At 42.7% G+C, this 12,855-nt stretch overlaps 2 protein-coding genes across 3 annotated transcripts; one reads left to right on the forward strand and one right to left on the reverse strand.

Moving 5' to 3' along the window:
* Positions 1-484: 484 nt before the first annotated feature.
* On the forward strand, positions 485-2,545 carry LOC103718991 (uncharacterized). Of its 2 annotated transcripts, XM_088709126.2 has the most exons (3): positions 554-946; positions 1,061-1,097; positions 1,209-2,545. In XM_088709126.2, the coding sequence occupies exon 3, from the start codon at positions 1,271-1,273 to the stop codon at positions 2,138-2,140; it is 870 nt and encodes a 289-aa protein (XP_088565252.2). In that variant the 5' UTR covers positions 554-946; positions 1,061-1,097; positions 1,209-1,270; the 3' UTR covers positions 2,141-2,545. The 2 variants fall into 2 exon arrangements, with proteins under 2 accessions (XP_089782851.1, XP_088565252.2); XM_089926725.1 differs by having other exon boundaries at positions 485-946; positions 1,061-2,545.
* Positions 2,546-7,945: 5,400 nt separating this feature from the next.
* Positions 7,946-9,707, reverse strand: LOC103718992 (stem-specific protein TSJT1-like). Its single transcript, XM_008808030.5, has 5 exons — positions 9,416-9,707; positions 9,043-9,283; positions 8,831-8,951; positions 8,556-8,665; positions 7,946-8,433 (listed from the first exon to the last, which is right to left on the reverse strand). Exons 1-5 carry the CDS (start codon positions 9,616-9,618, stop codon positions 8,392-8,394), a joined length of 717 nt encoding a protein of 238 aa, XP_008806252.3. The 5' UTR covers positions 9,619-9,707; the 3' UTR covers positions 7,946-8,391.
* Between the last annotated feature and the right edge of the window lie 3,148 nt (positions 9,708-12,855).

The following is a 12,855-nucleotide window of genomic DNA, read 5'->3' on the forward strand; positions in this document are numbered from 1 at the left end:
TCGTCACTCTCAGTTCATTTAAAGATGTAATTAATTATTAAATGTCGGCGAGATAAACTTAATTATAAATTAACTGCATTTAGTTATTTGAACTATGTTCCCCTTACCTTGATATAAAAACCGCTGCTCCCAGTAGGGCACAGCTGTAACTGAGTTTGTCAGTGGAAATAACTTACCATATATATAAAATATTATTTGTTACTTAACTTTGTATTGACATTAAGAACCCCAATAATAACACCAATATGCGCCGGCTCACGCAAAAGCAGTGTCACCGGGGGGTTGCAGAAACCCATACCCTGGTCATTTTTCGAGTTTAAGAATGGTGTCTTGGCTTAGATAAATAAAGAGCGCGGGGCCATCCATCTTATCCGTCCATTCTATGCTTGCCCATCGCGATCGGGGACCTTTTCGCTCTTTTTCTATATATTATTAATTTAAAATTATATTACTAAGATGTCATTAAGATAAATATCTTCGGAAATGGTGGAGACTCTGAGAGTGGGGAGTGGTAGTCTGGTAGAAGAGGGGGTGCGTTGCGCCCCTTTTTTTTGGGGGGGAGCTAATCACAGCCATTGGTTCCTGATCCTGTGGTTGCCGCGGGCGTTTTAGTTGGGCGCATCATCGCTTTGAATAAATCCCGATTCTATCTCTAAAAGCCTTTTGCCTCTGTCTGGGGTTTTAGGAGCCGAGAAGGGGAGAGGAAGAACAGCGAGCCGAAGAAGAAGAGAGGAGAGAGCAAAGGATTTATGTCGTCTGATTCCCTCGAATCAGCGTTTCCCTGTCCGTTGCTGCTTCCAGAAAGCCGAGCTCTGCGCCAGATCTCTTCACTCTCTTGTTCTTCGTCGCTTGGCCTCGCTGTTCTTCTCGCCTTCTCCTCTCCCTCTCGTATGCGACGGAGGCCGGAGGGATCGAAGACGGCTTTGATGCGATTGCGATCTTTTGGGTATCGATCTACTTCCCCTTTCCCTTTTCCCTCTTTTAGTTTCTCCAATCTAATGTCTCGATATATTCATCGGTTAAATCCTCCTAAAATCTCTCTCCTTTCCTGTGCTCGCAGGGTTGGATTTGGAGTGAAATACCTTGGATTCCAACATGTAGAGAATTTTCTCTTCATCTTCATAAGAGGCGTCCTTTCCTGACAGAGTTAATTGTTTTTTTGTTGCCGCTTTTTAGTTTTTTTTCCCTCGATTTTGTTCTCTTTACAGAGGGAAAAGAGGAGAAAAGAATACCCGGGCGTCAAAGGCATCTCTCGAACCAAGAAAGAATCATGTTGAATAGAAAAGAGAGGAAGAAGAGGATTAATCTCGGCGGTCTCAAATATGGAGCGAAACCGCTGACGGTGGTGAAAAAAATTCGGATCCATTTCGAGGATCCGGAAGCGACCGAGTCCAGCGAGGACGAGGTAGAGAGGGTGATGAATTGGAGGGGAAGGAGACGGGTGATCCAGGAGTTCGCTGTATACCCGTTGGCCTCCTTTTCCACCCGGGCCCCCGCCTCGTCCCAAGAGAGCAGCGAGAGAAACCCCAAAACGCCCAAATATTTGCACAAGAACGCCAAGGCTCCCGGCTCGACGAGTTCGTCGTCCACCACCTCCCCGTCGAGGCACAAGGGTGTCCGCCAGCGGCCGTGGGGGAAATGGGCGGCGGAGATCCGTGACCCCATCCGCGGGGCCCGCATCTGGCTCGGCACCTTCAAAACCGCCGAAGAGGCCGCCCGCGCCTACGACGCCGCGGCCAAGCGCTTCCAGGACGAGAAGAGCGGCGTCTCCGCCGCCCCCGCCTCCATTTCGATCTCTACTTCCTGTCTCGCTGTGGGCTGCTCCGAGGCGGCGGCGCCCTTCTCCGTCCCGTCGCCCTCCTCCGTCCTCGACCTCTCCGCCGCCGTGGTGGCGGCGTCGGACGGCCAGGGCTCGCCGTCGAAGAAGGCGGCGATCGAGGAGGAGCGGTCCATCGCGGATCTCTTTGCAGAGCAACCGCTGCCGTTAACGGAGCTGGTCTTCGATTTCGGATCTGATCCGTTCTTCCCGCTAACCGACTTCGACTCGGTCGACCACTTTCTGGGGCCCGCAGACCTACCGCACCAGATCGACGGCGGTGATTTTGCAAGCATCGACGGCTGGATGGACCTGGACCTCTGAGAGAGCAAATTTTTGTAGTTTAATCAATAATCTATATTATTATTATTATTCTCTTAAGAAAATGTTCCGAGTAGTTTGTGATGTGGTGAGAGAAATAAGGTCTAAAAGGGTTGTTATAATAAGAGGGGTTCGTTTCGTTTGTCTCGGCGAGGAGAAGAAACAAGAGGTCTGATGGGTTTGGTGAGAATTTCTTGGGTTTTTCCGAGCTAAGAGAGCCGCCCCAAGGGAATATTTTGGTCTACATTTCAACGCCTAAACATTGCTATTATCTCCTCTCTTTTCTTTTTTTTTTTATTTTTTTATTTTGTAGCTCATCTTTCTTGCCTTTTGAACTTCATCTGCTGTTGTAGTGTTATGCACTATTCTTTGGGACGAACAGTGTAATGGAAGAGAGCCGTGTGTTTATATCGTGATGGTTGTGAATTGTGATGCATGTTTGCTTTTCGTTACACCTTTTTGTGATGAAAAGGGTGGTGGAAAGGCGCTTGATGAGCTCACTGCGTGTTCTTCTTATCCCTGGTTCCCATTGGTTGGAGTGGTCTTGTGTTCAAAGAGGCTTGGGTTTTACTGGGTCTCTATCTGAGACTAATCAAATGGCAGCGCAAGTGGTTCCTCCATTAGGAGGCACCCTTTTCAAGCATGGGGATGGTAGTGGGCAGCAGGGGTGGATCGTTCAATTTTGACCATGAGCGGCCTGTCAAGGCTACTTTGTTTATTGGAATCCAGTTTCTTGTAACATCAAATGGGGTGCGTAATTGTTAATTTTTGACCAGCACTGCAAATAGGGCCGGAATTGGTCGGCTAGGGCCCTAGGGTTTGTTCAGGTGAAGCTTAATTTAGGAGAAACAATTGCCTCGAGGTCTATGAAATTACTCGCCAGCATGGTTCAGCCTTTTGATGTTTCTATTGGAATATATATACAGAGCTGCTCCATGCAGTGCTGCTGATTGAATGGTCTTTTTTGTACTCATCATTTGGAGGTACATCTTTGGATGGGCGAGGCGGAGTTGTCGAGTGCACTCCAAGATGTATTGCTTTTTGATGTTTTTGGTTGTATCTGTACACGTTCTTTATAATACTCTCATCCCCCCCCCCCCAAAAAAAAAAAGACATATAGTAATTTTCCGTACTATTATAGATTTTTTTTTTATGCACCATCTAACAATCAAATCCTAATCCAATTTTTTGAAATGCAGTGTCTGAAAATCAATTTTTAGTCCAGATTTTTGAAATGCATCATCCGGAGGGTTGTGACAACTAGGACAAGTTTCTGCTCAATATATTTAATAAAACTAAGCTCTTGCCCGTTGACAATCGGAAGGAGAGCACGTAAGTTTGAAGACATTGATTAAGAAGCCAAACATGAGAAGAGAATAAAACTTGGCAAGAACATGAGAAGTAATTTTTCTGCATGTCTGTATTAGCCTAATGCTTTTTCTTGAAAAAGTACATGACGATGATTAAGTAACATTAAAGATAGCAACGGTTACATTGTCAACATATAAGAAGAAAAGAATTAAATTACAAGAATATCAGTATACATCTTATTTTCAATCTTCTCTTGTTATGCCATTCTCAAAAGAGACGACTACTGAGAATCCTACCACATGTAACGTGGCAAGGAAGAATTTAAATTATAAGCAACACATCCAAAAAAAAAAAAAATTATATTTTTTTTTGAAATTAGGAATAAATTATACTTACACTCAGTAGTATGAAAAACATGTACTTACCCTATTGAGGTTTATTTTTATTCAATATTTCAATCCATAACTTAACAGAATATTAGTCAAACCATTAACTTTTAATGAAACCCAAATTCAACGTTAGAATTTTTTTTGAAAATGACTAAAATAATCTTACAAAAACCTATGTGAGATTTATATTTATTACACTCATATTCAATATTTTGTAAAAACCTATACTTACACCTAATTAAATTGACAACATTAATGAAATTGTTTATCTATTGTAAAAAGTCAAAATTATCTTTATAAGAATAATGCTAATCATTCACTTTTTCGACTCTCGGAACTTTTCGAGTCGAATCTTCTTCTCCTCGAGATTAAACAGCTAGGGGTTCTTTCTCACTTCACCACCCCACCACGAGTGTCCTTCTCGACATCCTTCCAACCGATATCTGACGACTAGCATCCTTCCCAACTAGCCTCTATCCTTCTTAATCAAGTTTTGTTCTTAGTTCTCCGCCCACCACACCATAGAGATCGGGAATGCCGGTGTATTATTTGCGGATTTTGAGTTCTACTTATCCAATATTGTGACATAATTTCTTAATATTGTCACTGTAAATAAGGATTTCTATATCTATAAATGGAGCTATAAAGTTTTGGCAGTCTATCATCAAAAGGATCCAAATCAGTATGTGCGTGAGAACTCTTCTTTTTGGAGGGTACATCAGTTACGGTTCCATAGCCTGGCTAGGGCTATGGATAGGTTGTCTCAAGCGATAAAACTCTTGATATTAGTTTTCTGTAGCAAAAAATTTTAGATGCATGTACTTGTTTGAGAGATCTAGATTGCTTTTTTCTTGGCGCATAGCTCTTTTCTGATTATTCTTCAAGATCAAACTCTGACCGATGGTAACTTACAGTTCTTCTCCTTGGGTGGATGTTATATCACCTAATGCTAGTTTGGTTATTTTTTAAATTTTTTCTGACGTGGCAGTTAGGTCCTATTTAAGTTAATGGTTTGGCTAACATTTTGTTAAGTTTTGGGTTGAAGTGTTGGATAAAACAAACCTCATCTTAGGAGGCCTTTTGTAATTTAATCACCACTTAGAAATAATTTTGACTTTTTATATGAGGTAAATTGATTCACTAATGCCGTTAATCTAACTAGGTGTAAATGTAGTTTTTACAAATTAGTAGATATAAGTGTAATAAATATAAGTTTTTAAAAAAATCTATAATTTACTCAAAAAAAAATTTTGTTGTCTCCAACTATCTAGGGCCTGATCTAAAATTGTTTCAACCTGTCCATGCGCAAATATGCCATCTCATTAAACCACCAGCATGAAGCTTGTTGTTGGCACGAGGTTTGGGCCCCAAAGCTACGTCGTCTCGGGAAAACGGGAAGCAAACGGGATCCATTCATGTCTCTTTCAAAACCCCATACATGTAATTAATTGCCAACTACTTACAATACAGCACCGAGATGAACCCTCTCTCTCTCTCTCTCTCTCTTCCTTTTGATTGCCACCAAAATCCGATTCAAAGGTTGAGAAATGCCTATTGTTCTACGTAAAAAAAAAAAAGTGCAAATCTGCGCACAAGAAGAAGATAGAAAGTTGCAAGAGCTGACTTGGCTAGAGGTCCACCAATGCTTAAGTCAACGAACAGGCTTTGGAACTCTCTCTCTCCCACCAAAATTGGATCCGAAGGTTTGAGGAAAACTGATCGATCTGCATGGAAAGAAGAAGCGCCAATTTGTATACAGGAAGAAGACAACAAGGCATAGGAGCTGATCCCACCAAAAATCCGCGGATGCTTAAGTCAGCAAAAGGACTTTGAAAAATAGTAGCGGAGATTAAGTCCATTATAAGTTGTAAATACCCATGCTCCTCTTAACATACGTATTATATGCTGATTGCCTTGTTCTTGATAGAATTCCTTAGCCATAGATTGGCACAAGATTAATGGAGTGGGTAGTTCTAAGTGCATGTATTTTTATTAGTATCAGCTACCACCAGGGCTGGCAAGGTTGCCAGATTTTTTAAGACCGTAACCTCCAGCTAATGCTTCCAAAGATTCTTCCAAAGATTTTTTATGACAGGGTTTAGAAAGACTCAAATTGGCTATGAGTTGCCTCAAACTTGGTGGTGAATAAGTCCTTTTCCTTAATGGGCCACCTGCAACACAATTTTTCTACACACACACACACACACACACACACACACACACACACACACACACATATATATATATATATATATATATATATATTAACACTACAAAAGAAAGGGTATCTCCCGACGCTTTTTTTGGTCTCTCCCGACGCTTTTAAGCGTCGGCTAATTTCCTGCCCACGCATCGCAAAGCGTGGGTCAGACGTCGGGCAGGTGGGCATGGATCGGATTTAATCCGACGCGTCAAAAAAGCGTCGTCGGTCTATGCCGACGCTTTTAAGCGTCGTTCCTTTTATAAGCCTCCGACGCTTAAAAGCGTCGGCAATGGCATTTTTTTTAAAAAAAAAAATTTAACGCTTGCTGGGAAGCCTCCCACCCAGTTCACCGGCTTCGGCTTCGCCACCGTTCTCTTTGAAGACCGGCCGACCAGTGGCGATGGATCCTTCGATTTCGCCTTCTCCGCCCCCGAGATCGCGGCGGCAGGCGGAGGATTGGCTAAAGAAGAGGAGTCGGCAGCAGCGGCGGCCGAGGCGGAGGGAGGAGGAATCGGCGGCGGAGGTTTGGACTTGGATTTGGATTGGCGCGTTCCGAAGCGGGGAATGGGATCTGGCCCTCCGGCGAATCGATCGGCTCCGGAGCTTTAGATCCCGCCCCCTCGCGGCCATTTCCGGCGGGTGACGCTCGAATTCATCGTCGTCGTCTTCTTCTTCGTTGAGATCGAGGAGGAGGGCGAGGACCTGGGGCCGCTGGAGGTGGGAGCAGAGCTTCATGGGGCGGATCTGGCCGTTAAGGAAGAGCTCGTCGGCGGAGGTCATGGATCCGGTGGCGAAGGCGGCAGCAGAGGGGAATCGGGCGGAGAATTCGAACTCGAAGGAGCCGGCGACGGAGGCGTCGGGGGAGTCGGAAGGGAAGCGGCCTCCACCGCCGCCGGCGGAGGAGAGGATGAAGTGCATGGGGCTGGTGGGGGCGCTAAAGAAGTAACCACCGGCGACGCCGCCGCGGCCGGGGCTGGAGGGGGCGCCGACGTAGGGAGTGGAGCAGAAGCTGTCGACATCGTCCGAGGGGAAGCGCAGGGGGGAGAGGGGAGGGTCGAGGTGGTGTTCGCCATGGTTGGGTTCTGCGAGCTCGGAGCTCGGAGGGTCCTTGGAGCTCCATTCTCTCTCTCTCTCTCTCTCTCTCTCTTTTTCTCTGTGGACTATAGCTTCTCGGAGAAGATATTGTAGACGGAAAGGACGAAGGGGGAGGTGGGGCTCGTTGGACACGCAATAATCAGAAGGCGGGGGATGGAAGGGGAGAGGTTTTGAGCCTTTGACGACGCTATTTAGCGTCGGGGTCGACCGCTTAGACGACGCTTATAAGCGTCGTCCCACTAGAGTACAATAAACGACGCTTTTAAGCGTCGTTTATTCTTCAATAGGCTCCACGCTCTCCAAAAGCGTCACAAAATTTGGCACGGGAGAGTATTTTGCCGACGCTTTTCCCTAGCGTCGGCAAAAAAGAGTCGGCTTTTTCTAATTTTACTGTTGTGTAAGGACCACCTGCAACACAATTTTTCTACACACACGCGCACACACACACATATGCATATATATAATTACTTCTTTTATTTATTGCAGGCTTTCTCCACTAGCAATTTAAAATTAGCAAAGCCACCCCCAAAACTTGGGAGAACTTCTACGACGTTGCATCACTATCAACCCATATTAATTACCAAATCTAATAGACGGCCCCGGAACTCAAGGATGCATTGAACCTACCTCAGAAACAGGGTGTGGGGCCTGTTGTTTATGTTTTTATATTAAATCGTTCTGATTGCTACCTGACCTATCCGGTCATTTTCCATGCCATATATATGCATTATGTCAAATTATGTTGGCCTAAGAGATGTCATAAAATATACGCAACTCAATCATTGTACCCATTCAAAACAAAGGAGAGGAGAAACTGATAAGGTGCATGGCCAAGATGCATCATTCACAACAGCCACTTTATATATCAGGTTAAGCCATATTATTCAAGACAAAATGGTGAAGTTTACAACTCTAGTGACGTGGTAAAGCTAGCGAGTACGTCTTGTCTTCATCGCCCTAGTTGCTGGGCCATGACTCCCAAGCCAGGAGGACGTAAGCTGACAAGTTGAAAAGGAACAAAGGATAAGATGGATAGATAAGAACATGGATGCAGGAGGGTGGATATGTAGTCAAAGCAAAAGCAAAAGGTTCTCGTTATTGGAAGGAAGAATGCTTCAGAAGAGACCAATTTTAAGTTTTTTTCACATGAAACGCTCTTCCTTTGCGATCACCATAACAACCCAACATAGCTAGCGACCCATGACTAATACTATTATTTCTTACGACATGTAGATTATTAACTGGTGTTCCATCAGTTAACGCAGAACATCTGTTGGTTGCATGTTTGGTCTCTCAATCTGCGAACAACAAATACACGATCGAGTGAATTAATAAATTAAAAGATCAAGATCTACAACACGGTAATTAATTTTTATGAAATAGAATTTAAGTAGACTGCGAAGTCGCCTATATTCAGTACCTTGAAAGTTGCACCACAAATCTCCTCCTCCGTTGCGGCCAGTACTGCAGTGACCTTGTTCTTTGGATGCTCATAGCTTCGAAGACCGGTGCTCGTCGAGAAAAAGCACCCTTATTGTGTATTCCAATATTAATAAAAGTTTTGGTTAGAAATTATCACCTTTCCCAATTAAATCGGTCATATTACAAATTGTTCACCTATGTTAACACAAACTATGACACGGAGCACTGACATATAGAAGGTGGAGTCATGTACTCTGAGAGAGAGCGAGTCACCTGGAGGAAATGATGCCAATGATTTCCCACAAGCATCTCTAAGTATCTCAGCATCGTTGGAGAAAGCAAGACATCCATCAGCCGTTATCCCCAGGAACAAGGGAATCTTGCCATCTTGGTCCTGCACAAAGTACGTGGAATAGATTAGTTGTGCTTCCTGAAAGCATATGCATGGTTGTGTTCTCTGATCATATCTCATCATGCATGCTTACCGATGCGATGAAAACGCTGGACGCAGACCTGTCGAAGATGATGAAGGCAAAATTGCCAACGAGGTGCGAGAGCATGTGGTTAGTCGAATAAGGAGCTCGGTCCCTCAGAGCCCGATATGCCTCCATTGCCAAAACCACCTCGTTCGCATTCTTTCCTAGCCCATATTGTTGCCTTAGGCTCGCAAGGTTCTCCAAAGCCCCCTCAAACGTGCAAAAGATATCATCCTTCACAGCAAATGACCTGCGGCGCCAGTGATCATATATAGGATCTCACTATTTTCCTTGGGCAAAAATTTGTGCTTCATGACCATGAGAGATCACACATGAATTACCATTACGGCAAAGAATATATAGCAGGATCGATAACACTTGCCTTGGCTGCATCGAGGATTCAGTTTCATGGGTGTAGGAAATTCGCGCGAGTGGGTCGATGTTTATGGCAACCGAAGAAGAGAATTTTCGGACGAAGGTGTCGAAAAGCCTGTTCGCCGACTTCTTCGGTGTGGGGGTACGGTTGCCGGCTTGGACGAGCTCTTCGGGAGCTCTGACAACTGCACCACTGAAGACGGCAAGCATCTTTGCCTCGAGAGGAGGGGAGCGAAGAGGAATGGCACCTTCTCTCAGAATATAGAGAGGAATGTCACAACTGGGCAACTCCAGGGACGGACATCAAGCTTGTATAATATCTAAGCGTTGATGGTGACCATATTATCTTATCTTTCCTCTCTTCGAGGGGCAGAGAGCGACAAGGCGCTATGGAAAATGAAATCATTTAGTACACAATTCTATTGGGAGATAAGGGGTGGCTGGGCATTGGTTGTAGCGTTGTGGACGTGGGTGTCCTTGGGGTCGGGGTCTTTTGGCGGGGCTCTAATTACGATCGCGACGTTGGAGGGGCGACTCTGGTATGGCCGGCGAGGGGAGTGAGTCCAGGTGATTAGCGTTAGAAGACACGTGCCAAGCGCTTAGGGCGTCATGATGCATGGAGATTACAGACCTCAGCCGTGAGAAATTATACCCTACACTGTGTGCACCGCGTGAATCACCCCGTGGCACGCGGTGTGGGGTATGATTTCTCATCGTCTCCTCACGTACATGTGAATTATTGCATGGATCAGTTCCATTGTAAACCTTGAATGGAATAAATTCATTTATTCATCTTAGAGTGCAATGAATATATATATATATATATATATATATATATATATATATATATATATATATATATTGCCGGTAAATTATGAATTGGAGTCGAGATTCTCTTTGACGGGCTCCAAGGTCGGAGGTCCGTAAGGACATAAGAGAAGTCAGGTCAGGTAATATCGAGATGAAAAAAAAAGTTGATTGCTGCTGAGACCAACCTACAAGAAGTCTGCTCGCCGAAAGATTTCCGGACATTCTAATGCGTAAGTTAAAATAGTGGTGCAACAGTGTGAAAAAAAAAAAAATTTATAGAATAAAATCTCCAAATAAACTTATCTCCTGAATTCTTGAGTTACCCCTTTATATACGGTAGAATATGTATCCATTACCTAATTTAGTACTATATGCATTAACTGTATGGAAACGGTCGATTACACGTTGACAACATGGTAACCTTTCCATGCGAGCCACCTGAGGCGATGATTACGCTGATTGTCTTATAACCACAGTCTTGATTTAACCATTAGTTTTTATTACTTCGAACCAAGTGTCACCTCGATTTTTACTGAGGTTATTCATCTCGGTTATGGCCAAAGTCAAGAAGGTCAATTTATACCAAGGTCAAGGTGTCTAATATTAACCTCGGTTATGGCCAAAGTCAAGAAGGTCAATTTATACCAAGGTCAAGGTGTCTAATATTTTTTTCCATCAGAATCCACCTAGAATGATTTTACCCCAAGTCTCGACCCGATTCATCTAATAATTTCTCCTCTTGTTTGCATGAATGCACACCTACACCGTGTACGCAGGATATAATTTTCTTGTGGTGGACCTTGATGGCTGGCATATTCCAACCAGGTTGTCCAGTTGCCACGTATGTGCGCGCGCGTGTGAGAGAGAGAGGTATGATCTCCAAAGATAACTTGGCAGCCCTCCGCCCCGCTTGACCTGGGTCTAACTCGAAATGGCTTTGGGTCTAAAGTGATCTTGTATCAAATTCTCGTGGTGGATTGGTTTGGTTGGATCTATACCGGGATTGGGCTTGAGCTCCATCTTGATTGATGACATCCCATATCCCAAGCCTATGAAAGAGAGAGAAGTAGGAGTGAAACCCCATAAGGTAATACCTTTAACATGCAAAAATGGACCTAAGTTTTGGCATTCAACTAGTATATTTATATTGGCTTTTCAATCTACTAGGAAAAAATGGATTCTCTATGAATATACACAACCTTTTGATTTGTATCAAGATTTATTTTACCAGTCGCAATTAGCTGGTTGGATTGGATCAAGTTCAGGGTGATCTGAGCTTATATATTAAAGTCTATATGGCTTAACCCGAACCAGAGGTGACCTACCAGTGGGTCAGATATGCCTGACCCAAACCCAACCCACAACCAACTTGCTAACACATAGCTAACCTGCTAACCTAGTTAAGGTCCAAGCCCATTCAATTTTGGCATTGTATTAAATGGTCATGCATGATCTAGTTAGAAATTGGATCTATTGCTAGCGGCATGTTCCATTGCCGCTAATGGATATTTGGACTTTGGAAAACAATTCAAAAATTCAGTTATCCCGTTTTAATTAGACTTGTTGGGCAATCAAAAGTGCTAGATTTAGGCCCAGTTTGGCAGAGCTTCCAGTGGGTCAGAAAGTATTTTCTGACTATCCAAAACTATTTTTAGATGAAATATGAGTGTTTGATAAAAAAAGGAAAAACTATTTTAGCTTTACTAGAAAGCTATAAATATTTACTTGGAAAAAACTCCAAAATGGAGCGTCTTCGGAAAAGTACTTTTTGCACACGTCGAAAGCTGTTTTAGATTTATAATTTCTTTAGACCAAAATACTCATGATAAATCATATAATTACAGAAAGTGTCTCTTTATATCATAATGCATGAAAAATATTATATTAATAAAATATTAATATATAATGATAATATTTTATATCAAAAATATTCTATTATACTATAAATATAATATAATATTATATTATATCATGTAATATTGATATGCTATATTATATAATATCGAATTATGTTATATTATTATGCTATAGTATACAATATTATATTAACTATATTAGAATAATGTTATATTACATTATAGTAATATTATACTATATCATATTTTTTTTGTATGAATATATATTGTATTTTATTATGCTCTGTTGTATAATACTATGTAATATCTTGTATGGTTATTTTGCTATACCAATAGTACTTTCTCAGTTTTTAGTCAAACACATATTAAAGTTTCACGGCACTTCAAAAATATAGTTAATAAACAATAAGTAGCTACTTAAAAAAAAAAGCTCTACTTCAAAATGTTCTATTTATAAAAGCTCTAGTACCAACAGATTTGCCAAACAGAGCCTTAATGATAAACTATGTTGTACAACTGAACATGGTGACTAGGCGGATCATGGATTTCTTACCTTAGTAGATGGAGATGGTGCGCCTAATCCGAGTACAAACTGGTCCTTTAAGTTTATCTACAGCAGGCAGGGTCTGCTACAATTATCCAGACATGTTGATGTATACAATTCATTCATCACAGCCGGCCAACAGCTCCAGCGATCGCGGCTATAGAAAATTCTACAAGAACCGAACCTATTGGTCCTTTGTGTCTGTCCAAACTCCAAACCTATAAGTAGAAAAACATC

Source organism: Phoenix dactylifera, chromosome 12, assembly GCF_051530095.1.
Source record: "Phoenix dactylifera cultivar Ajwa chromosome 12, Ajwa_hap1_PhDact_Kaust_v1.1, whole genome shotgun sequence".
Classification (NCBI taxonomy): Eukaryota; Viridiplantae; Streptophyta; class Magnoliopsida; order Arecales; family Arecaceae; genus Phoenix; species Phoenix dactylifera.

Excerpts from the sequence above, each read along its gene's own strand:
- LOC103718991 (XM_089926725.1), top strand. The coding sequence starts at position 1,271 with ATGTTGAATAGAAAAGAGAGGAAGAAGAGGATTAATCTCGGCGGTCTC.
- LOC103718992 (XM_008808030.5), bottom strand. The coding sequence starts at position 9,618 with ATGCTTGCCGTCTTCAGTGGTGCAGTTGTCAGAGCTCCCGAAGAGCTC. Across the intron at positions 8,666-8,830 it reads ATTGGCATCATTTCCTCCAG|GGTGCTTTTTCTCGACGAGC; the intron begins GTGACTCGCTCT and ends ATACACAATAAG. Across the intron at positions 8,434-8,555 it reads TTTGTGGTGCAACTTTCAAG|ATTGAGAGACCAAACATGCA; the intron begins GTACTGAATATA and ends TGTTGTTCGCAG.